Source organism: Podarcis muralis, chromosome 8 (assembly GCF_964188315.1).
Source record: "Podarcis muralis chromosome 8, rPodMur119.hap1.1, whole genome shotgun sequence".
NCBI lineage: Eukaryota > Metazoa > Chordata > Lepidosauria > Squamata > Lacertidae > Podarcis > Podarcis muralis.
In genome coordinates, this window is record NC_135662.1 from 88452984 (window position 1) to 88479373 (window position 26390).

The window sequence follows — 26390 nt, forward strand, 5'->3', positions numbered from 1 at the left end:
TTGAAAGGACAACTCCTGCTGTTAACTGGAATTAGAGGCAGTGGGGCAGATTTTTTGATGTTTTACTTGGAAATTGCCAAGGCTTTATTTTACTGCCCACCCCCCACCAAAATGAGGATTAAAAAGTGAGGAAAGTGCTTGGAATGTGAAAGCAAAGCAAATAACAATGGCATATAATTTCTCCATTAGAGAAATGGAGGAGAAGAGATCACCTGAGTTGTGCTTGGTGACTTTGAGACTGGTTGAATTTGCAGTGGATCATCTTGACAAAAGACCTCAGAACAAAATTTTAATTTATGTTGGGAAGACTGGAACTGATCACTATGATCAAGGAATAGCCATGAGGGATTAAAGTACCGGTAAATAGTACGTCGGCCTGAAGAAGTGAATATATTGGTGTACTGGTTCATCTGGAACTGTAAGGGGCAAGATACATTTGCCCTCAGACAAAAGGAGGTGGCCAAGTCTTTTATGGTTGGAATTCTCCAGGAAATATGGCAATATGGCACATCTCCTTCCTAACACAAAGGGTTGGTGGTAAAAGCTTTATCTCCAAAGGAATATAACTAATGGCCTTGAAAGGTTGGAGCAAAGACAGAATATTAAAAGGAAAGAATCTGGTTTAAGGATGAGTCTTCATTGGAAGGATCTGTGTAGAGATTGGAAGAAAATGAAACTACACGCAAGTTGGAAAGATGAAAGATTTAAACTACTATAACCTCACTTTTTGTTATTTGATATAATTTTGTTTTATTTTTATGCAGGAGTTAGTAAAGGTGCAGCTGAGGGATGAGGAATTTGCTTAAAAAATGGATGTTAATTGGTGATAAATTTGTAAAATAAGCAGCATGTAAAAGGGATGAATTGGAATACAGTATATGTCAAAGAGTGGGAAACCAGTTTTGAAAAAAACTGTATTAAATTTATTTTGTTTTGGTTTTGATGTGTTATAAATTTGAATAGGAATAAAAATTAATTTGCAGAAAAACCCTAGCTGACTACATTTGTTGCTGCACCCATTTTTGCTTCCATATGGGTCTCAGAAGGTTGTTGAGAAAGGAGTGTGGCCCTGGGCCCAAAAATGGTCCCCCTCCCCTTATCAGGGCTGTCAGGCAAGCAGGATCATCCACAGGGCTGGTGCCTCCAGCCAGTCCCTGACACCCCTGGTGTCTGATCACTGAGGTGGAGTAACTACTCTTGCAAATCCAAATGTCAATTAGCTCATTATGTAAAGTTCAATATATGTTGAATGTTGGGAGAACAACAACAAAACCCGCTGCTGAAATAGAACTCATTAGAAAACTATGTGATAAATAGTAATTGGCAAGCTTGAAATTATTAGCTGTGAGGATATATTATTATTATTATTATTATTATTATTATTATTATTATTATCATCATCATCATCATTATACCCACCACTCTGGATGGCTTACAGCATATATAAAAACACAATAAAACATCAAACACTGAAAACCTCCCAATAGCCTTCAGATGTCTTCTAAAAGTTGTGTAGTTTGTGTAGTTCTTTATCTCCTTGACATCTGAAGGGAGAGCATTCCACAGGGAGGGCACCACTACAGGGAGGGCCTGGTTCCCTGTAACTTCTCTTCTTGTAGTGAGGGAACCAGCAGAAGACCCTCAGAGGAGGACGTCAGTTGACTGGGCTGAGCGATGGGGGTGGAGACGGTCCTTCAGGTATACTGGGCCAAGGCCATTTAGGGCTTTAAAGGTCAGCACCAACACTTTGAAATTGTGCTCAGAAACGTACTGGGAGCCAGTGAAGATCCTTTAGGACCGGTGTTATGTGGTCCTGGCAGCAACTCCCAGTCACCAGTCTAGCTGCCACATTCTTGATTAGTTGTAGTTTCTGAGTCAAGGGCAGCCCCACGTAGAGCACATTGTAGTAGTCCAAGCAGGAGATAACCAGGGCATGCACGACTCTGCCAAGACAGCCTGCGGGCAGGTAGGGTCTCAGCCTGCGTACCAGATGGAGCTGGTAGACAGCTGCCCTGGACACAGAATTGACCTGCGCCTTCATGGACAGCTGTGAGTCCAAAATGACTCCAAGGCTGCAGACCTGGTCCTTCAGGGTCACAGTTACCCATTCAGGACCTGAATCCTGATTGGAAGGGATCCAAATGGCCCGCTTCTTCCAGGCGTGCCTGGAGTTGTTCAGCAACCGCCTGCTCAATTACCTTGCCCAAGAATGGAAGATTTGAGACTGGGCGATAGAGAGCCAGTGTGGTGTAGTGGTTAAGAGCAGTAGTCTCGTAATCTGGGGAACCGGGTTCGCGTCTCCACTCCTCCACATGCAGCTGCTGGGTGACCTTGGGCCAGTCACACTTCTGTGAAGTCTCTCAGCCCCACTCACCTCACAGAGTGTTTGTTGTGGGGGAGGAAGGGAAAGGAGATTGTTGGCCACTTTGAGACCCCTTAAAGGGAGTGAAAGGCGGGATATCAAATCCAAACTCCAAACTACTACTCCTCCTCCTCCTCTTCTTCTTCTTCTTCTTCTTCTTCTTCTTCTTCTTCTTCTTCTTCTTCTTCTTCTTTCAGGCGTGCCTGGAGTTGTTCAGCAACCGCCTGCTCAATTACCTTGCCCAAGAATGGAAGATTTGAGACTGGGCGATAGCTGGCCATATTGGCCGGGTCCTAAGATTTTTTTTTTAATAAGCAGTTTAATAACCGCCTCTTTCAGTGGGTCTGGGAAGGCTCCCTCACAGAGGGAAGCATTCACCACCCCGCAGAGCCCATCACTCAGTCCTTCCCGGCTCACTTTTATGAGCCAGGATGGGCAAGGATCAAGGAGACAGGTGGTTGGTTTCACTCGTCCAAGCAGCCTGTCCACATCCTCGGAGGTAACAAATTGGAATTGAATTCTACATGTTTTTTTAGATATATTAAAATATTTGTTGTTGTAGTAAATTGTATTATTTTACCACTTTGGTGTTTGCTGCCCTGGAAGGGTAGGGGTAGCATTGTAATAATTAAATGATAAAACCAACCGTGATACTCAAAATGTTGAAGTATCAGGAAGCGCTGATTGGTTGGAAGCCTGTGGCTACCTACATTTAGTGGCAATAAAGAATTATAGGAATAGAGTTTGATTTCATGATTCTATGAAAATATTAATGATATATATCTGAAAGAAAATTAGGCTGGAAGTCTTCAAATGATTAACTTTTTTGAAATGTAGTCTTTTAAATTACTCCACCTTTGTATTGGCTTTGTATGTTCTTTGATGTACAGCTTTCAGTCTTTAATATTATTCGAAACATTGTACATCTATATAGCTTTCTATTCTGCTTATACCTCATTTGCCTTTGTTCTTCTGTGTTCTTTATAGAGATAAATAATTAAAATAAAAGTAAAGAAAATGCACAGTGTGGAATGCAGGACAGAAATGTCATAAGCAAGCCTATTTAGTAAAAAAAAACCAGAGCCCATAAATTAAACATACTTTGTTGTGAAGATCAAGTGATTTTCTTTCTCTCCAAGTAACTCAAAGTGCCAGAAGACATTAGCCTTTCATGCTAATTAGAGCAGACTGCTTATTCAGTACACTTTATATATATATATAAATAATCCCCAATAGAACAGTATGTAGCAGCAACAACAACAACATCAATTGAGCTGGTTGTTTTATTGTACTTATGAATAATGCTGTTTTGACTGGAGGATCGAGCAGTGATTTACTTGTCAATCAACACTGCGAATAATAAATCTTGACTCCATTTATGTGTTTGGGTAAGCTCAACGTTAGCTTGGTGCAGAAGGACAAATGGGAGAAAATTCTCTAGGGCCATCTGTGATGTTAGTGAGGGTTTTAGGTTGTTATTCAAAGGATGACATTTATGACATCTCTTGGATCAGATACATAAGAGTGAATGCCCCGTGGGAGGGGGGTAATTAGAAAATAATAATTACACAGATATGACAGATTCTGTCTGGTTAGAAAGCTTCATTTGTGCAGCATGAGTTTAGAAGAGTTTACAAGACCTAAATCTGCACAAGAACTGAATTTGCTCACACTGCTACGAATCAAGTGTTGACTAGAGGCAGGAAAAAGTTGGCCAGAATCTCTTAAGGGTTGTTTTGGGTATAATACAGCCTTGGTGGCTAAATGTGGGTTTTGGAGGCAACCCAATTATCCAACAAAGCCTGCTGCATGAAATGGGAACAAATGGTCCCACCACGAAAGTGGTATTTTAGATTTTTTTTTGACACATTATTATCTGTGTTAGGAGTTAGTACTGAATCATAGAGTTGCAAATTTAACACCCTTAATTTCCTCAAGACTTTAGGGAGGATTGTATGTACATCTATTAATTTGATATGCTATTGAGTTTGTTTGTTTGTTTGTTTGTTTGTTTGTTTGTTTATTAAAATTAGTTAACTTCCCATTAGAAATACCCACAATGGTATGCAAGAGTGGAAAAATAGGTATACAAGGAAATAAGAAATGAGACAGCCTACGAACACCCAGACAGGAATAACAAAAGCAGAGCATCATAACTAAAAGCAGACTCACCATGTTCAAATAAGAACAAAAAAAAATGTAGAATAGAAACAATTGGTTTGTTTCCAATGCTCCCATTCTGCTCATGCACCAGACTTCTGCTCACACATTAGTGCTTCCCCCTACTCTTCTTTTCCCCAAAACGCCCTCAAAATCTGCTCCAGATGTTTTGCGGGGGGGGGGGAGCAGAGGAGAGAAAATGCAAGTCCTGTTATGGAACTGAAATGCTTCTCATGAAGCACTGGGTGCAACCTGCTGCCTGGCAGGCTTCTCTAGGAAAACTTCCTTGCTGCAGATCTACCCCGACAAAGAGAGGAGAAGCTTTCCAGACAATTCTCCATAAGGTGGGCTGAGCCAAGGGCATTGAGAGCTTTAGACATCGTATTCAGCACATTGATTTGAATTTTGTAATGGATACACTTTCTGAAAATAATCAGACATGACTATTAGAAATAATGGTGTGTTGCTTTCAAATTTTTTCCTGCTCTTGTTATTTTGAAAACAAATACAATTATTTTTTAGATAAGGAAGGATTATGTAGAAAGGAAAGAATAAGTGTCATGAGGAGAAGTCCACACAGAGGCTGCACCAACAAGCTTTATTTCAGAGCCTATTTCTTTTCCGCTGTGGTTCAGCTTCCACTAACACCTACGTTGTTTGTCTTGCTATCTGCTATGATTGAAAGCAACAGTTACTTATGTCATAGTGAAGGGATGGGGCTTGGCTGCCCTGAACTGCCTGTGTATTATATGGGAAATCATATTTTTGCTTGTGTGCACTATGGGAATGTATGTGTTGCTTGCATGTAACCTACAGTGGAGTTTTAGGGATACTCTGGACTCCTATTTTTGTGTTTTTGACCTTTTACATTTTTTGAGATATTATACTTAAAAATCAGGAGGCAGAAAAAATTATGTTTTGCTTGATGTTGTGAGCAGTTGCATATAAATCCTTCTGTTTATCTGCTGCCCTGAGCTCCTTGGGGAGGAAGGGCAGGGCATAAATATAAGTAAGTAAGTAAGTAAGTAAGTACCCAAGGTCTATAGCTGTCCTGCAATAAGTTTTGGTTTCATTATGCTCCCAGGGCAGTTGATGGAGTTGATGAAGACCCTGATTTGGTTCACATGGAAGTCCAAGATCCCAGAGGAGGTAGGCATTGGGGAGGCGATCCCCATTTCCTGCTTTCTTTTATTTAGAAACACACTTTTCATATATCATAAATTTGTTTTACTTATATGTATTCAGCAGGACCATTTTATCTCTCTTGCCTTGCTACTGCAATGGCTGGATGAGCTGTCATTGTCATTGTGAACCTGCGTTGATGGTTGCGGCTTTTCAGATGAGATAAGTCAAATCCTTGGCTGCAGACGTACTAGCTCACATGGCAAATATATATAGTGTGAGGCACAGAGTTCACAGTTCAGGCCTTCTTTGTACACAATTACAAGTGAGGATACGCAAACAAGAATTAGGCTGATGGAGGTTTCCACCAAGCAGCCCAGCCCAGCAAAGCTGAGCTCCATTAAGTATACTGACGTTGCCAGGCACCCAAGAGGTGTGCAAGACCTCTGTGTTAGGAATGTTTCTACATTACTGTAATGTAGAACTATAGGATGAATTTGAAGTTCTTTTTGAGTTAAAGTCAAGCCACCATACTCTGCTTCATTGAAAAGGCTATAAAGATGGTGATCTGTTCTTGCTTTTTAATAATGAACATGTAATCCTAATTTTGAGTGAATGCTGAGCTAAAGTCAAGTTCATGTGCTGAAATAATATGTGGATAGTGTCCTTCTTGGGCTATTTGGAGACCTGAGAAAGAGTTGCTTCCTTCTACCAGTGCTTAGAACAACCAGTTCAAGCAGAATATGCTTCAGGAGCTGACTGTCCCCTCACCCATTGCTCCAAGAAAGGAAGAGTGACCTTCCACCGCTGCTACTCAGTACCAACCACCTCCAGAAGATGTAGGCCATGCTACACGTAATGCTAATCCAGGCTCAATACTACAACTGGGGAGGTAATTTTAACCTTTCTGGAGCTGCTGTGATCAGCAAAAATCCCCTGGCCACCAGGCTGCTATTTGCATTGTGAGGGAAGTCTTCATTGGTGGGAGATTCCCACCCTATGCAAATGGCAGCCATGGGTGTGTGTGGTTTCTCTAGTCTGCACAGCAGGGGAAGGGTTTACGTCTACTGACCCTTTTAGTCCTGAGGACACACCACAGCTTCTACTTGCATTTGTAAAAAAGATCCACCCAGCTTAAAGTTATGCGATTCAATGTCATGGGTAGTTTGCCTCACAACTGGCAAACTGCTTTAAAAGGAGAAAAGCAGCTGTCAAAGAAGTCAGGCAGCAAAGCAGTCCCTGAAGGAGGGCCTGAAGGAGGACCCCCACCCACATTTATATATCCCTAGCTACTGGGTGATAGATTTGTTGGGCAAACCTTTTCTGGCATGTGCATTTTCACAATAGGTCAACTGCTTCAGGAAAAGAATGTTAGTAGTTTAAAGTAGTGCATCTGTTATTTATTTGCATGGTACCTAAATGTTTCCTGCCCTCTCTAGGCTTTCGCTACATGGCTTGTCAAATTCAGAACTGTTCAGATAAAACACCGAGAGCCCTCTTCGTTGATAGCATTGACAAAAACTCATTGACAGTGCAGGATGACTACATATTCCTTCAGGTAATGCCACTCATGGAAGGTAAGTTGCAAACGTTTTAATGCAACCCTTAGCATATTTGCTCCCACAGCGTGGGGCTTACTGGCCAGAAAGTTTCCGTTTGTAGCCTACGTGACATAAGGACCATCAGAACCAAAACAGAAATTTATTACAAGGAACATCTTTTAAATGGCCACATAACCCATTATGTTTCTTTGAAGATCTATGACAGGCAAAAGTGCTAATACATCAACATGCAGCTTCTTTGGCCCCTTTTTAAAGGTCTTCAGTCAAGGGGTCTCTTGCGGTTGATGAGAGGTCCCTGCATTGCCTGTTGCGCCACCCTCCAAAATAAGGCTTTTCCAGGTTAGGGACAAGGTAACAAAGGGTGGAAGACATTGGGGGGGGGGGGACACACACACAGTAGAGTAGCAATTTGAGTCAGGCCAAGCTAGGATGGGGTTTGAACCAAGTTGACCTGGTGTCAGGGTTGGTTCAGATGCAGGTCAGCGCTCAAGATCCAGAGACAAGCAGAAGTGTTAGCTCTTTATTCAAGAAAACAGCATACCAGGCAGCAATGCCCACAAATAAGATTGGCCCCCATGAAACAGTTGCCAGGACTGAAGGTCTTTGCCTTCTACTTCTCACTAAGTCTCCCCACCAGCTGATGTCTCCCAAGCAGCCTTAACCTATGTCGGGGAGGGGCCACCTGTGCTCGTTGTTATGCAAACGCAAAGCTCTCCTTGATCTTGGACTTGGGGGGGACGGGAGCTTACTACAGTAGGAAAGACAAGTTCTGTGGATGCAACTGCAGCCTCTGGCCCCTCCTCCTCTGCTCCGTGTCCTGAGTCTGCATTGCTTTCTTTGCTCTCACTCAAGCCTGTTGCTTCTGCAGCCTCCAACCCTTCTGCTCCACTTCATCCTCTGACTTGTCCACCCTCTGGGCTCTAAGCCTTCCTTCTCAGAGCCCTAGTGGGCCTCCCTAGTGGACTCCCCAGCTGGTGCCTCCCACCACGCCTCTTCATCCAGCTAGTCCCTGATATTTGAGGCCTCCTTCAAGTGGAGCAATTCACATTTCAAGTCCCCACTTTTGAAAAGTCACTGCCTCTCTACTCAGCAGGTCAAATTTCATATGGAAAGGAGAATTTGTCTTCAGAGAGTGAGAGTCTCTTTTGAGGCCACCAAGTGAATTCATGGTGGAAGCAAGATTTGAACTGAGAGCTTCTTGATTTGTACCTCTACACTATACCAGCATTGTGTTGAGATGCTATATAGTGACATTGAAATTTCTAGTTTTAATCATCAGTAATGAGCTTTGTTTCTTTAATAGTTAGAAACTGATGATACACACTATAAAACGGTACTAACCTTTTCTCTTTCACAGACATCATCAGTAAATCAAACAAACTATTATGTGTCTCACCTTCGGAATGAATTTGTACAGATGAAATTGCCAAAGTATGCATTACCTAAGGTAATTATCCACAAAATTCCTGCCCCTTTTCTTAGCCCAAAGCAGACTTGTTCTGTGCTTTGCTAGATTTTCCCACTAATTATTCTGTGCAAATGTTTAAATACAAGTAGCTAGCTCCCTGGCTGCATGCGTTCAGCACATGTGCGATCATTGACATGTGCTTTGTTTTCATCTCTGGAAGGGGGCAGAATGGGGCAGGGCAGGCTTGTACACACACCCTTCTAAAAATTGTCCACTTTAGAGCCAGTTACGTGTCAAATCTCTGGCCAGCCTCATTAAGATTATCTTTTACTGAGCTGCCTGGATGGACGATACAACAGAGTGAAGACACTCTGTATATGTGGACAACCACAGGTGGAGGACATCTCTCACTATTTACTATACTGCCCACTATACACTGGACCCCAGAGGCAATTTCTCACCCTACCACCCATACAGGAAAGATGTCTCTACCCAGCAGAGAAGATCCTATGACTTCTTAGCAATGTACCGGTAAACGTTTCAATGACTCACAAAGTAGCCCTTTTTGCTCTGGCAGCCAAAAAGATCAGAAAGACGACCCTGGACAAAATTAGCATTGAATTGCAAGGGAAACACAGAGATCTAAATAGACACTATTATTTGTGGTGCAGCATCCCTTTACATATATTTTTTTTTTATTCAGATTTGTCGTGGCCAATGACTAGTACAAAAGTTATTTACTTATACACCCCATTGAAGCACTCAGTGTGTCATAACACAACCACCTCGCAAACAGGGAGTTGCTTGTAGTTTACTTGGCCCAAACATAGTTGTTCCACTTCACCCACAGCCCAACGCTGAAATACCCTTATATGAAATTGTGGGAAGTGTATCCCCACATTCTCCCTGTGTGTAATAGTCCCCTCAGAGCTTGAGGTCTAGATATCTGGAGGATCACCTACTTCAGTATCAACATGTTGTCCATGCTTTGGGATCTTCTTTGAAAGCCCTTCTCCATGGGCCCCCACTTCCTGAGATGAAGTGAATATAATCTGCAGAGAGGGCCTCCTCAGGTTGCTGCCAGATAGCCTGTTTATCAAACATTCACCCTGCAGGGACATTTGACAACATAGACTATACATTGAGCATCCATTATTATTTGTATGTGGATGTGTTAGACAATGTTGTGTCAAGCGAGAGTGAGTGATGTTGATACCTGATAGGTTCCAGAGAGGATGCACTGAACTCAGGAACCTATCGTGATCAACAGTGACCATGGACTTAGCTAAGTCTGCCTTTCTCAGTCCTCAGAATTAGATATCATCAACCATAGCTACAAATTCCATCTCAGTCCCATACACAAGTTTAGACCTCAGACTGGGCATCTGATGTGTGTGGCAACCATCTATTCTACCACTTCAACCCAAAAGAAGTAGATAAAGGACAGGCAGTTGTTGTCCGGAGCATAATTTCTTGGTGCTTGCTTCCTGATGAGAGGGGGTCACTACAGTTTAGGGAACCAGCCTTTCAGAGTATTCACTGCCTATGTTAACTGGTACAAGATCAAACTTCTCCTTCATCAACTTGGATTGCCAGGGGCCCAACCTACTTCTGATTCCCTGCAGCTTCACAAGCACTTCTGCATCACTGATTGATGCATATGATGTTTCTGACAAGTCATTCAGTATCCAACATGAGTAACTTGCTGTATAATCACACAAGCAATCCCAGCTCCCCCTTTGCAGAGGCTGTCATTTCCGTTCTCCTCAGTCCATGTATCTTCCTCAGAGATGTTGTATCTTGTAATCATATGGAAACAACAGAGTCTTATCTATTTTGTATAGCAGATAATGTGCTAGCAGATAAAGCTACATATTCTCTACCCTTCAGTTTTTCTGTTCCAAATAATACATGTGAGATTGGTCTGTGGGATGAGAATTATAATAGTTTTTTTCTGGCATCTGGCAAGCGTGAGTTGGTTGTAAATGCTGTCCTGTCTGGTATACGTTTTATTTTGTATTGATCTTTTCCCCTTCAGGATTTACAAATTATCAGCACTGACGAGAGCCACGTGTTTGTGGCTATCCAGGAATGGTATCAGACAGATACTTACAACCTTTACCAGTCTGACCCACAGGGCGTCTCCTATTCCATTGTGCTAGAGAATGTCAGGAGCACCAAGCAGCCTGAGGAGAATGTGCTAATAGATATTCTGGAGGTAAAAGGCTCTTCATTTATTAGGCCCTCGTTTTGCTGACTCTTCTTGTTCCTTGTTCCTTGTTCCTTTGAGTACTTTTGAATCAGAACGATTGTTCCTCTTTTTGCTATAATGGAATAGTCATGTTAGCATAAATACACCCTTTTGTGAGGGTGCTGGTTGAACTTGTTGTCTCTGGCTGTGTGTGTGAGAGAGGGGGGGAAGGGGGGCAGAGAGAGAGAGAGAGTGCCTTTGGGGGTTCATGGAGCTCCTCCAACCTGCAGAGGGAGGATTGTTCAGTGTGCAGCCTCTATTTGCATTGGCCTTATGCATAGAGTACCAGACCTGTTAGTGTCTTTCCGCATTATCTTTTCTAGACATCTGAAATCTTATATGTCTGTAACCCAAAGAATCTTAATTACTATAAAAATTGGGCATTTGTACTACCCCCCCCCTTTCAAAATAAGGGACATGACAAATGCCCCCAAATAGATAAGAGGTCAGAATTTGGTATACAACTAGTCTACTCTTGATTACTAGAACTACATATTTCTGAGGTGCATATTTGACTCTCTCAGAATAAGAGGAAATAATTGCCTCCCAAAGTATTTAAGGTATTTGCACATTATTTAAACAGCTAAAATTTAGTGCCCAATATATGATGAGCACTGTTTAGCCATAGGCAGAAGACGGATCTCTAGACCTATCCTTTGTCCCTAGGCTTAGCGGAATATTCAGTCTTATGCACGTGAAATACTTATTCTGCATCTGCTACAGTTACCACATGTCCAGATTGGTCCTTGGATTGGAGGGCATAACCATGGATTTCACATTATTTAATCTAAAGAACTTTCAGTGATATAAAAATAAATGGTTATGTAGATAAGCAACTGGCATACTCACTTTTTTGTTACTCAGTAGCAAAATACTGAGTTAGAGAATATATGTTAGAGAAGGCTATGAATACTGCTTATTAACCTTCCTACATTTTGTGTTTGTAATGTAGATTAGGGGAGTCAAAGGAGTGTTTTTGGCTAATCAAAAAATAGATGGAAAAGTTACCACTCTTATAACATTCAACAAAGGCCGTAACTGGGACTATCTTACACCGCCAGCTGTTGATATGAATGGTAAACCAGTTGACTGCAAACCGGTAAGCATCTTCACCCCTAATTTGTAATGACAAAAATAGTTATGATATATTACAGGTGTTGGGTTTTCCCCCCACCCTAAAATGTTTGTTCAGATTTTCAGGAATTAATCTAAACATTCAGCATAACATTCCAATTTTCCTAGTACCTTTTCAAGCTCCAGATGAAGAATTTCACAGTTTAATGTTCCTCCATGAGACAATTCCCTGCACATAAAATGCTAGAAGGCCAGCCTTGAACTCTTCTCCTGGACGTACAACTTTTCTAGGCACGGTTACATTCCTCAACCCCCAGGGATGCCGTCTGAAAGGGACCCAGTACAGCAGGAGCTGCACCTTGTGGTTCTGCTGGATGTTCAGATTGAGTCTCCAGCTCTGGAATTTACCTGGATTTGGAACAAGTTTTGATTGATCAAATATACAAATCTGATTAGAATGAGTGAGAAAATAATATTCAATATCTTTCAAGCAAAACAGTATTTGTTCTTGCATCATATGACCAGGAAATTTGAATATGAAATTTGGATGTGTCTTTCTTCTATAATCTCAGCGTCCCTTGAGACTATGCAGTTTTTCCTCTTCTATTGTTGTTTCATAGAATTGATGTAAATAAATAAAATAAAAAACTGGATTCATGCTGTAACATAAAGCAGCAAAAGTTTAAGCTCAACAACCCCATTAATTTTGTTTAAATGGCCAGTCACATACAAATTTTCAGGTCCATTGAGATCTGTGTTAAACTTAGATTTCTGAAAAGTAGCAGTCTCAAATAAAAGAAATCAAGATTTATGTGTTCTGCATCAGTAATAATAATAGTAACAACAACAACAACAATAATAATAAATTTATTATCTATACCCCTCCCATCTGGCTGGGTTTCCCAGCCACTCTGGGCAGCTCACCATTTGTATTTGCAATTAGGCCAGACTAATTACTACTATTCACTGCTTACATTTGGGCCATATGGGATTGAATTGTTTCTACTTCACTAATTTTCATTTAAAACAAAACAAAACTCCAAAGGGCATGATTTGGCATTTGGGACAAAAGGCGGAACTTGATCACTAAACAGAAGGAAGTGGGGGCTGCCGTGACTTGGGCTTCAGCACCAGCCTCTCTTGTATAGGAAATGTATTGTAATGATTTTAGAATCATAGGATCATAGAATTGCAGAGTTGGAAGGGACCCAAGGGTAATCTAGTTGAACCCACTGCAGTACAGGAATATCAGTTAAAGCATCCATGACAGATAGCTATCCAATCTCTTGACAATAGTCCATCTAACTTTCCTCCATCCTTTCATCTTCCTTACAATTCAGAGTAAAGGCATCATAATGCATGTAAATATATGTAATTAATTTGCCATCATTCTTTCTCAGCCTTGCCCCTCTGCCTGGAACATGGGAATAATAATACTCATATGGTGGTGATGGTAATTGTAAAGGATAACAACTCTGAAGCTGCCACACATTTTGTATCTTAGCCCTATTAGGGCATTATGGTGATCTGGAAATTCCACATGTGAATATTGTTCGTGAGGACAAGCACACTATCTGTGACCCCACCTTGTCCCCCTCTTGGAGAGCCTACATGAGTAATGCAGCATGGGGAGCATCTGTGAGCATAGGAGTCTCCCCATTTCAGACCATTCATTCATTCACATTTATATCCCACTTTTTTCTCAATGGAGCTCAAGGTAGCATACATGGCTCTACCCCTCCTTGGTTAATCCCCACAATAATAACTCTGACTGGCCAAAAGTCACCCATTGAGCTTCATGGACAAGTGAGGATTTGAACCCTGGTCTCTCCCAGCTCATAGTCTGACATTCTAACCACAATGCCACACTGGCTCTCCAGTTCATGGAGGTTGATGAGGACGGGGGTGAAGGGCAGAGCTAGTGTGCTTGATCCCACAGGTCCTCTCCTCACTTATATCACAGAAGGCATGAGGAGGACTTTTTTTTGCTTTATTTCCCACACTTCCCCCCCTATATGAGGATTGATTACTGTGTTTTTCTAAACTGTTGTGCATTAAGGGATTGTGTTTTGTGCTGAAGAGATGTCATGGAATACTCATAAGTATTTTATCTATGGAGTCAGCTGTAGAATGTTTCCATCAGTCTGAGTTGATACAAAACACCAGTTTGTTTGAAAAACAGGTTCACACAGACCTTAGAGCAGGGTTGGAGAACCTGAACTACAGCTGCTATCATGCCTGATCTTATGGGGCTGTTAGGGCACTCTCCCCTTCTGTTTCTCCTTTCGGATTTTTTGTACTTGTGTGTACCTTGGGATTATCCTAAATCTGCCACTCTTGGTGCAATTTAGCTACATAAATATAAGCACAGGAATTATTAGTACAGCTGTACCTCTGCTTACGTATCCCTCTGGATATGTAAACTTTGGGTTGCGAAAACGGCAAACCCAGAAGTGTATGCTTCCGGGTTTTGCCGCATGCGCAGAGCACGTCTCCGGTTACAGACTTTTCGGGATACGGCCAGGCCTCCGGAACGGATCCTGTCCGTAACCAGAGGTACCACTGTATATAGATAGAGTTATAATGTTGCAACACTATAGTGCAATATCATTATAACTTAATGTTATAGCACTATAATTTTTAAAAACAATTAGAATGATAGGATTATAGTGCTATAACACCCTTTCACTTTAAGTAACAAGTATAGCTAGAGAAGCATTCTAGCTCTGATTAAAATATTGATTAAGGTAGGCAAATAAAGGGACAATAAAATGCCAGTCACTGCATATATTATAATGAAGGTGTGCTGAACTGTGATGTGTTCATCTGCCCCAAACCTCACTGCCTATTTCAAATCTCATACTTAAAAAAAAAAAAAAAGACAGTTTAGTCCTAAGGGCATGTACGTCAATGAGAATTGCACTGTTCTTCCATTCTTCAAAAAAAAAGGTGGACTTTCTATGGTCTGAGAAAAGGCAGAAGAAAGGAACAAAATTGGCACAGGAAAAATGTTGTTGTTGTTGTTTAGTCGTTTAGTCGTGTCCGACTCTTCGTGACCCCATGGACCAGAGCACGCCAGGCACCTCTGTCCTCCACTACCTCCCGCAGTTTGGTCAAACTCATGCTGGTAACCTCGAAAACACTATCCAACCATCTTGTCCTCTGTCGCCCCCTTCTCCTTGTGCCCTCCATCTTTCCCAGCATCAGGGTCTTCTCCAGGGAGTCTTCTCTTCTCATGAGGTGGCCAAAGTACTGGAGCCTCAGCTTCACGATCTGTCCTTCCAGTGAGCACTCAGGGCTGATTTCCTTAAGAATGGATGCGTTTGATCTTCTTGCAGTCCATGGGACTCTCAAGAGTCTTCTCCAGCACCATAATTCAAAAGCATCAATTCTTCGGCGATCAGCCTTCTTTATGGTCCAGCTCTCACTTCCATACATCACTACTGGGAAAACCATGGCTTTAACTATACGGACCTTTGTTGGCAAGGTGACGTCTCTACTTCTCAAGATGCTGTCTAGGCCTGTCATTGCCCTTCTCCCAAGAAGCAGGCGTCTTTTAATTTCGTGGCTGCTGTCACCATCTGCAGTGATCATGGAGCCCAAGAAAGTAAAATCTCTCACTGCCTCCATTTCTTCCCCTTCTATTTGCCAGGAGGTGATGGGACCAGTGGCCATGATCTTCGTTTTTTTGATGTTGAGCTTCAGACCATATTTTGCGCTCTCCTCTTTCACCCTCATTAAAAGGTTCTTTAATTCCTCCTCACTTTCTGCCATCAAGGTTGTGTCATCTGCATATCTGAGGTTGTTGATATTTCTTCCGGCAATCTTAATTCCAGCTTGGGATTCATCCAGCCCAGCCTTTCGCATGATGTATTCTGCATACAAATTAAATAAGCAGGGAGACAAAATGCAGCCTTGCCGTACTCCTTTCCCAATTTTGAACCAATCAGTTGTTCCATATCCAGTTCCATATCCAGCAATTTGGTCTCTGGTTCCTCTGCCTCTTCTAAATCCAGCTTGCACTTCTGGGAGTTCTCGATCCACATACTGCTTGAGCCTTCCTTGTAGAATTTTAAGCATAACCTTGCTAGCGTGTGAAATGAGTGCAATTGTGCGGTAGTTGGAGCATTCTTTGGCACTGCCTTTCTTTGGGATTGGGATGTAGACTGATCTTCTCCAATCTTCTGGCCACTGCTGAGTTTTCCAAATTTGCTGGCATATTGAGTGTAGCACCTTAACAGCATCATCTTTTAAAATTTTAAATAGTTCAGCTGGAATACCATCACTTCCACTGGCCTTGTTATTTGCAGTGCTTTCTAAGGCCCATTTGACTTCACTTTCCAGGATGTCTGGCTCAAGGTCAGCAACCACACTACCTGGGGTGTACGAGACATCCATATCCTTCTGGTATAATTCCTCTGTGTATTCTTGCCACCTCTTCTTGATGTCTTCTGCTTCTGTTAGGTCCTTACCACTTTTGTCCTTTATTATGGTAATCTTTGTACGAAATGTTCCTTTCATATCTCCAATTTTCTTGAACAGATCTCTGGTTCTTCCCATTCTGTTGTTTTCCTCTATTTGTTTGCATTGCTCGTTTAAGAAGGCCTTCTTGTCTCTCCTTGCTATTCTTTGGAAATCTGCATTCAATTTCCTGTATCTTTCACTATCTCCCTCACATTTTGCTTGCCTTCTCTCCTCCGCTATTTGTAAGGCCTCGTTGGACAGCCACTTTGCTTTCTTGCATTTCCTTTTCATTGGGATGGTTTTCGTTGCTGCCTCCTGTACAATGTTACGAGCCTCCATCCATAGTTCTTCAGGCACTCTGTCCACCAAATCTAAATCCTTAAACCTGTTCCTCACTTCCACTGTGTATTCATAAGGGATTTGACTTAGATTGTATCTTACTGGCCCAGTGGTTTTTCCTACTTTCTTCAGTTTAAGCTTGAATTTTGCTATAAGAAGCTGATGATCTGAGCCACAGTCAGCTCCAGGTCTTGTTTTTGCTGACTGTATAGAGCTTCTCCATCTTTGGCTGCAGAGAATATAATCAATCTGATTTCGATGCTGTCCATCTGGTGATGTCCATGTGTAGAGTCGTCTCTTGTGTTGTTGGAAAAGAGTGTTTGTGATGACCAGCTTGTTCTCTTGGCAGAACTCTATTAGCCTTTGCCCTGCTTCGTTTTGAACTCCAAGGCCAAACTTGCCAGTTGTTCCTTTTATCTCTTGACTCCCTACTTTAGCATTCCAATCCCCTATAATGAGAAGAACATCCTTCTTTGGTGTCACTTCTATAAGGTCTTGTAAGTCTTCATAGAACTGGTCAATTTCAGTTTCTTCAGCGCCAGTAGTTGGTGCATAAACTTGGATTACTGTGATGTTAAAAGGTCTGCCTTGGATTCGTATCGAGATCATTCTATCATTTTTGAGATTGCATCCTAGTACAGCTTTCGCCACTCTTTTGTTGACTATGAGGGCCACTCCATTTCTTTTACGGGTTTCTTGCCCACAGTAGTAGATGTGATGGTCATCCGAACTGAATTCGCCCATTCCCGTCCATTTTAGTTCACTGATGCCCAGGATGTCAATATTTATTCTTGCCATCTCATTTTTGACCACCTCCAACTTACCCAGGTTCATGGTTCTTACATTCCAGGTTCCTATGCAATATTTTTCTTTACAGCATTGGACTTTCCTTTCGCTTCCAGGCATATCCGCAACTGAGCGTCCTTTCGGCTTTGGCCCAGCCGCTTCATCAGCTCTGGATCTACTTGTACTTGCCCTCCGCTCTTCCCCAGTAGCATGTTGGACGCCTTCCGACCTGAGGGGCTCATCTTCCAGCGTCATAACTTTTATATGCCTGTTGTCTTTGTCCATGGAGTTTTCTTGGCAGGATACTGGAGTGGCTTGCCGGTTCCTCCTCCAGGTGGATCACGTTTGGTCAAAACTCTCCACTATGACTTGTTCATCTTGTGTGCCCTGCTCGGCGTAGTTCATAGCTTCTCTGAGTTCTTCAAGCCCCTTCGCCACGGCAAGGCAGTGATCCATGAAGGGGGCAGTGATCCATGAAGGGGACAGGAAAAATACTGGGTGCCAATGATTGGATAACACTGTTGTGTGGATGTCCCATAAAAAGTGAGTGACTGAAGCATGGCAATTCCAAAGTTAATGTCTAGTGTGGAAGCACCCAAGAACAGGGGTAGCTGCGTGGAGGACATAGAATAGGAAAACCTGAGGAGGTGTCTAACCAGGAGAAAGAGAAACTTGGAGTTAGGGAACCGAGATGGGACTGCTGGAGGACAAGGGGAGAGAGTAGTGAAGTAAAAGCAAGAATCAGAAGGGACGGAAGGTAGGAAGAAAAGGCAAAAGCGTTGGGAAGAAAAGAGGCAGGTTGCTGAGGAGAGACTGGGCCAAGGATAAGAACAGGAGGGCAATTTATCCTGTCCTTAGGGCAAGGCAGGCTGTACAGTGGTACCCCGCAAGACGAACGCCTCGCAAGACGGAAAACCCGCTAGACGAAAGGGTTTTCCGTTTTGGAGGCGCTTCGCAAAACAAATTTCCCTATGGGCTTGCTTCGCAAGACGAAAGCCCATAGGGAAATCTCCGGGACAGCGGGGAAGCGCAGCGCGTCTTCCCCACTGTCCTCGGACCTCCTCCGAAGCCTGGCGGGGGGGGGGCGGAGGGAAATAAAGGGAAAAAAATTTATTCCCCCACCGCCAGGCGTGGGGCTGGGGCGGGGGAAGCCCGAGCTTCCCCCTCCCCCAGAACGGGACCCAGAGCCATGCCGAAGCTGCGCGCAGCTTTGGCATCGCTCTGGGAGCTTGCGGGGCTGGGGGAGGAGGAAGCCCTCCGCCAGCCTCCAAACCATGTCGGGAGACAGCGGGATGGCGCGCTGCGCCTCTCCCGTTGTCCCCCGAGTTTGCGGGGCTGGCGACGGGGAGGAGCAGGCTTCTCTCCCCCCCCCCCGCCAAGCTTCTAGCCAAGTCGGGGGACAGCGGGAAGGGCGCGCTGCACCTCTCCCACTGTCTCCCGAGTTTGCGGGGCTGGCGACGGGGAGGAGCAGGCTTCTCCCCCCCGCCAGGCTTCTAGCCAAGTCGGGGGACAGCGGGAAGGGCGCGCTGCACCTCTCCCGCTGTCTCCCGAGTTTGCGGGGCTGGCGACGGGGAGGAGCAGGCTTCTCCCCCCCGCCAGGCTTCTAGCCAAGTCGGGGGACAGCGGGAAGGGCGCGCTGCACCTCTCCCGCTGTCTCCCGAGTTTGCGGGGCTGGCGACGGGGAGGAGCAGGCTTCTCCCCCCCGCCAGCCTTCTAGCCAAGTCGGGGGACAACGGGAATGGCGCGCTGCGTTTCTCCGCTGTCCCGGACGGCTTTCAAAAGCCTGCCTTCAAAAGCCGTCCGGGACAGCGGAGAAACGCGCTGCCCCCCAGCGGGGGGCAAAAGTCTTTGCTAACCCCTGCCTGCCTTCAGAAGAGGTCCAGGACCTCTTCTGAAGGCTGGCGGGGGGCAAAAGTCTTTGTCCCCCCTGCCTGCCTTCCCAGGGGCTTTTAAATAGCCCCGGACAGGGAGAAGTCCTCCGCTGTCCCGGGCGATTTTAAAATGCTGCCCGCCAGCATTTTAAGATCGCCCCGGACAGTGGAGAAGTCCTCCGCTGTCCCGGGGTTTTTTAAAATGCTGGGGGTGGGAAGAAAAGCCCTTGTCCCCCCCCCCCCAGCCTTCAGAAGAGGTCGGGGGACAGACTGTCCCCGGACCTGGTCTGAAGGCGGTTTCCATAGGAACGCATTAATTGATTTTCAATGCATTCCTATGGGAAACCGTGCATCGCAAGACGAAAAACTCGCAAGACGAAGAGACTTGCGGAACGAATTAATTTCGTCTTGCGAGGCACCACTGTATTGCCATTGACAGTAGAGGTGGCGGGGTGTGTATGTGTGTCTAAATGCTGAACAGGCAGGGAGCGTGAGTCATGCTAAAATGCTTACAGACCTTAGAACACACAGAGGCAATGCATAGGAAGAAGTAGGAACTTGTGGAAATGGAGGATAGGGGCAGCATAGGAGCGAAGAAAGAGTGGCAAAAGAGGAAGTTGTTTGAAACTCAGCCTCAAGAGATCCCAGGTCCAGGAGAGGCTGTGAGCGGCTGTTTTGTGGGTTAGGGAGCCAAAAGGGGGTGAAGTACCCTAAAGCAGCTTCTGACCCCCCCCAACCTAATTTGCACGTTCTGAAACAATCCATTGAAATGCAGTCATCCTTTGAAATTCACGCTTTTGCAATTGATATTTTGCAATGCCATTCTCCAGCCAAGTGGTGTGAATAATAATAATAATAATAATAATAATAATAATAATAATAATAATAATAATTTATTTAAACCCTGCCCATCTGGCTGGGTTTCCTCCAATCAAGTGTTAAAACAATACAGCATTTAAAATATATTTACTGGGGGTAAAGTGTGCATATAAATGCATATATTAGTGAAAATAGTGTATGCACTGTGTTGGAAGAAATTGCATACAGATATGTGTCTGTTAGGAGAGTTGTGAAAATTACAGACTGCTGCAGAAATGTGGAAAACTGAACTTCATGTTGGGAAAATGTGAAACTGAGAAAAAATGAGTTTGACAGATCATATCTGGGCTCATCCACAATTCCTTTTGACCAATTGCTTTCCCCCAGGGAAAACCAATCTTTAGCTCTCAGCTGGAACAAACTACAAGTTTTTTCCGGATTGATGTTTGCTCCGATTTAGAGTGGGTTTCCCTTGGGAAAGGAGCAGGGCAAGGGGAAAGCTGCTGGGACCCAAACTTTCTAGACACAGGAAAATCGGAAGTGTAGCTGACCCCTCTCTTAATACATTTGTGAAGTCCCGGATCTAAGCTTGAAGAGACTCCAGTGAATGACTGGGAGGGTGATTCTTTGGACAGTGATTCTTTGTTGAAAAAAATGCAGAAAGTATTTTTTTGTCAGATCCTCTAATCATCAACTGTGGATCTGTGGAAATGTAATGTTTCTATTACAGATTTTGATTATTATTGTTTTTTATTTCCACCCTTCTTAGGGTGAAGAGCAGGATAGAAATATCAATGATAAATAAATTGTGAATAAGAATAAGCATAGTTTACAACTGATGACCACAAATTATCATCTTTGGAAAAATGTGATTGGTTAACCTTTGCATTTTATTTTTATTTTTTTGGAAGCAGAAGGGTGTGAGTAACAGGGATATTACTTTTGATTTTGCAATGAATCTTCTTTATTTACTTGTAATAATCACAATAACTTCCAAGCCTGGAGGAAGAAATTAGATACAGTAGAAAACCACGGGGTTGTCTGATATATATGGGAGATATGTCTTATTCCAGTACAGAAAGAAGTATAAATTACCCTGAACTAGGAGAATTCTCTTTAAAATATATTTCTCAAAGTGACTATGGTGACTATGTAAAACATCCCTGTGACAACACATTTTTGCTGGTTAGTTAGTTGATTGTGTCTTGATGTTTTTTCCTGCTACAATTTCAATCTGATTAAGCAAAGGATGGGTGACTTTTTCAAAGACCACCAAAATCTAACAGTGCTAATGCTCTTAGAGATACAATAGGGTAATATCTCAGTACAGGGTCTGCTTCACTGTGCTGTTGGCATTACTGCACATTACATCAGCACAGGAGCAGTAGTCAAAGCAGAAATAGTAGCTGTACTAATAGTGTGTCTTCATGAAATAATTACCCTTGTCTCTCCAGAGAGAGCTGTCATTACATACCATTTACCCATAGTGTGTGGCTGTTTCAAAAATTAGAGGCATTCCTGCCATTCTGCTAAAAACAAAGACTTTTCTTTGTTATCTTTATAGCCTGATTGCCACCTTCACCTCCATCTCCGCTGGCCAGACAATCCATATGTGTCAGGAATGGTTCATACCAAGGATACAGCACCAGGACTCATAATGGGGGCAGGTAAAAAAAGAGAGTGCACTTTGTGTGTGGTGTTCATTGGTCAAAAAGTTACATAATATTATATGATATTTAACCAATTCTCCATTGCATATTATCTATCCATATAAAGCAGTTAACTTACTTCATGTGTGCCTGATTATTTTCATTGTGCTTGAAGAATAAAGCAGCACAGAAATGACCAAGGATGGGGCTCTCTCCTCTGTCTTGCTTTTACCTTGCTGTACCTGTTGATGCCATCACCACAGATGCCACACCCTAGGTGGAGAGGAAAATGCAGTGTATCTAATTCTTTTTATTCCTGACAAGGGAAAGAAGAGGCAGTGGCAGCAACAAGCACTTGGTAGGAGGAAGGTGGGAGCCACTGGGTGCTGTGTGGAGTGTTGTGCTCCCCTCTTTCTCCAGGCAAGTTGAGCACCAAGCACACTGCACCCAGGAGGAGAGAGAGAGCCCAGGGGAAAGCCACATGACGCTGTGCAGTTCACAGACCCACAGCCCTTGCACTCTTGCCCTGAGTGCAGAACATCCAGTGGGAGCAAGAGAAACAATCCCATGAGCAGAAGGGGAGATGGGACAGTGGGGTGAAAGCAGGGGTGGGAGGGAGAAGCTGGGGGTGAAGGACTGAATCTGTCTGTTCCTCCTCTTCACTACTGTAGTTCACGTATGAATTAACTGAAGTTTGAAGACAGACTGAGATATCGTGGAACATAATTAACCAAGTGCATGCAAATGCTTTTTGCCATGATAAATTTATCCATGATAAATTTCTGCTGCCCTAGCTTGGTGCAAGGTGATTCAGCTCTGTCTGAACAAACAACCTGGCTCTTTCCCTTAGTGCTCCACGCCTGGAGTAACTGATTGCAGACACTTTCCCAAGGCCCTGCCACTGTAGTGTTGCTTGCAGGGGGTGAACCAAAAGCGCCATTGATACAACATCAGAATTATCAGAGCCACTGGGAAAAAATATTTGCCTATTCAGTGCAGTACCTTTTTCTTGCCCTCTCTTGTTGGGAAACTGCCAGGGAGATATAGTCCATCATGGCCCCAAGCCGGCTGCCGGACTTCCATCGATCTCCCGTAGCCAGGCAGATCCAGCAGTTAGCGACACGAAGCCTCAGAAATAGATTGCCACATTCCAGGCTTGTGCACACTGTTCTTTATCAGCAGAACCACAGCCAGAAAGCTTGCACCGTAGAAGAGAGCATAATTTACAGACTTTATTTAGCGTTGAACAGAACAAAAGGAAAACATGACCGTTCTGTGTCAGTGTCTCCGACCGACTGAAATCGAAAGGAAACAGCAAGCATAAACATCCTCAACAGGAAATACGCAGACTCTGTGACTCACAAGCCTGCTCTCTCTTAAGGTGGAACGGAAATATCCTAACATCCTCCCCCTTTCCGTGTAACCTGTTGTACCCGTGGTTCACTCAATTGCAACCTTTGTACATAAACCTTAAGTTGTTCTTTGTTAACAACCTTAGACAACAGATCAGCAGGAATTTCATTTCCTGGCATGTAGGACACCTGAATCAGTCCTTTCTGAATACACTCTCTTGCACGATGTAGCTTAATCTGCAAGTACTTGGTTCTTTGCTTGCAACTCTCGGAGTTCAGCAAAGCCAAACACGATCTATTGTCTTGATACACTTGTATAGGACATTTCACAGAAACCCCGATGTCCTTAAACAGTTGCATCAACCATTCACAATCCATGAGTGAAAATGACAGAGCATTGAGTTCTGCTTCACAGGAACTTAGGCTCACTGTTGTTTGCTTCTTGCACAACCAGTCAAACAGGCAGTGGTTGTACATGTAGCACACACCAGAAGTGCTTGTACCATCCGTGGTGTCACTTCCAAAACTTGCATCTGCAAAGATTTCAAGACCTCCAGTCTTCTGACTGGTGAACCTCAGCCTGTAGTGCATAGTCCCTTTCAAATAGCGGGCTATGCGCTTCAGAGCTTTCCAATCCTGAACCGTAGGATTGTTGGCATGTCTGCTAAGCAGATTACAGCTTACAGCTATGTCAGGTCTTGAACATCTGGCAATGAAATTCAGCTTGCCTAGAACGCATCTGTACAGCGTTGCGTCAGAAAACGCTTCAGCAGTACTATCTACCTGGTAACCTGTCACCATCGGTGTGTCTGCTGGGTTTGCATCAACCAAATTCAACCTGGTTAATACATCAGCAATTTTCTGTGTTTGGTGTACCAGAAAATTACCTGCTTGGTCCTTCTCCACCTGCAGAGAAAGATAGTTGGATACCTCACCAAGATCCTTCATGTCAAAGTGCTCCTTCAGCTGAGCTAGGGTGCTTTGGTAGAAAGCCTGATTCTTCCAAAACATCAGAAGATCATCAACAAAACATAAACAATACAGTTTGTTTTGCCCCTCCTCCTTGACAAACACACATGGATCAGCTTTGCCCTGGTGAAAACCTAGAGAAAGCAACGTTTCAGTGAGTTTTGTGTTCCAACATCTAGCACTCTGCTTGAGACCATATAAGGATTTCCGCAGTTTACAGACCATTCCCTTCTGTATCTGCATCCCGTCAGGTGGAAGCATAAACAGCTCCTCGTTCAAAATCCCGTACAAAAAAGCTGTATTAATGTCATGATGAGAAACATGCAGTTTCTCCTCCGCAGCGATCTTGAGCATCAGCCGAATGCTCTCATATTTGACGGTGGGTGAGTAGGTCTCGTGGTAATCCTGTCCTGGTACCTGTGAAAAACCTCTGGCAACCAATCTGGCTTTGTGTCTGACAACCTTGCCATTCGGGTCTGTCTTGGCCTTGAAGACCCATTTGCTGCCAACCAGTCTCATACCTGGGACTACCGGTACCAGCTCCCAAGTTTGGTTCCTGTTCAAGGAATCAACTTCAGCCTTCATGGCATTAAGCCAAGGCTCAGCATCTTTAGAGGTTAACTCCTGAACCTCTTTGAAGCTTGAAGGTTCCCACACCTTCTCTGAGCTACTAAGAACAGCAGTTGCAGTCTTAGCAAACTCATCAGCAAATCTCTTAGGAGGTCTGCCTTTGGTCGCCCTTTCAGACCTGCGAACCAGACGCAAGTCTTCTGGACTCATCTCCTCTTTCTTAGGAGAAAAGTGACCAATGGTGAACAGTGGTTCTTCCAGTTCATTGTCAGACGCATCAGATGGTCTGACTGAGGCCTTTGCACTCTTGTAGTCTGCTGTGTCATCACTCTCACTGACATCAGCAGCAGCGCCGCCCAATGAACTGGAATCCGAACTCTGATCATCATCATCATCATCATCATCATCATCCTCAGTTTCCTCAGCAGCTTCCTCAGCTTTAGCTGCTTGCTTGACATCACCTTCATCCTCCTCTGGGTAACTCTGGAAAATTCCCACATTTTCCCCCCACTTAGGATTGTACTCAACACTCCTTGTGAACTTTATGGATTTTGAGTCAGTCATCCATACCCTGTATGCACCTTTTTCGTACCCCATGAACAAACCATGTGCCCCACGCTTCCCAAGCTTGTTGGTTTGTGGGGTGCGTACCCACATGTCAGAACCAAAAATTCTCATGTGTTTGGTATTGGGTTTCTTGCCAAACATCTTCTCATAGGGGGTACAACCAATGGGTGATGACAATCTGCGATTAACGGAGTAAACCAGATTCCCCAAAGCTTCCCCCCAAAACTTATCAGGGAGATTGGCATCATGCAACAAGGTTTTCATTCCTTGCAGCAATGTTTGATTTGCTCTCTCCGCAAGCCCATTCATCCATGGCGATCTGGGGGTTGACATGTCATGCTGGATTCCCTTCTCAGTCAGGAAAGCTTCAAACTGCTGAGAAGTGAATTCCCCGCCCCGATCGGTAAAAAGACAGGAAATACGTTTACCGTGAGCATTCTCCAACCAAGCACAGAATGCCTTAAACTTCGGAAACGCTTGTGATTTCTGTTCGAGCAAAAACACATGAATGTACCTAGAAAAAGAATCAATTAGAACCATGAAGAACCTTGCTCCTCCTAAAGAGGGCGTAAGTGGCCCAACCAGGTCTGCGTGCACTAGCTGGTAGGGTTTGGAAGCCTGCCTGCTAGACTCTTTGCCTTTTGGAGCAACCTTCACCTTGTTCTCAGCACAAGATACACATTTCATGTGATATTTACAGGGTTTGATGTTCAAACCCTCAACCATCTCTGGCATCTTGGCCAGTGCCTTCCAAGAGAGGTGACCAAACCTTCGATGCGCTTCATGAATGCAACCTGCATGAAGAACTTTGTTAGTTTGTGCAACACAACAAGAATCAGCATTAGATACAACAGCAGTGTCCTCATAAGTTATATGGAACAAACCATCCATAAACTTTGCATGCAAATAGTCCTCTTTGCCTTTACTGATGACACAGACGCTCCTCTTGAAGGAAATCTGAAAACCACGTCCAGTAAGCTGCGGGACGCTCAATAAATTGCTTGCAGCTCCAGGAACATACAGTACATTACTGATGGTTGTATGCAAACTTGCAAGTTTCACAGT

The 26390-nt window shown here is 43.7% G+C and overlaps 1 protein-coding gene across 2 annotated transcripts in view; it reads left to right on the top strand.

Moving 5' to 3' along the window:
* The window catches only part of SORCS2 (sortilin related VPS10 domain containing receptor 2), a 130862-nt gene that overhangs the window by 62528 nt on the left and 41944 nt on the right, over window positions 1-26390 (top strand). For both annotated transcript variants that reach the window (XM_077933535.1, XM_077933534.1), the window contains exons 6-11: window positions 5607-5671; window positions 7084-7202; window positions 8564-8653; window positions 10653-10832; window positions 11818-11964; window positions 21783-21885. In XM_077933535.1, coding sequence (XP_077789661.1) covers window positions 5607-5671; window positions 7084-7202; window positions 8564-8653; window positions 10653-10832; window positions 11818-11964; window positions 21783-21885 — 704 coding nt within the window. The remainder of the gene's footprint in view (window positions 1-5606; window positions 5672-7083; window positions 7203-8563; window positions 8654-10652; window positions 10833-11817; window positions 11965-21782; window positions 21886-26390) is intronic.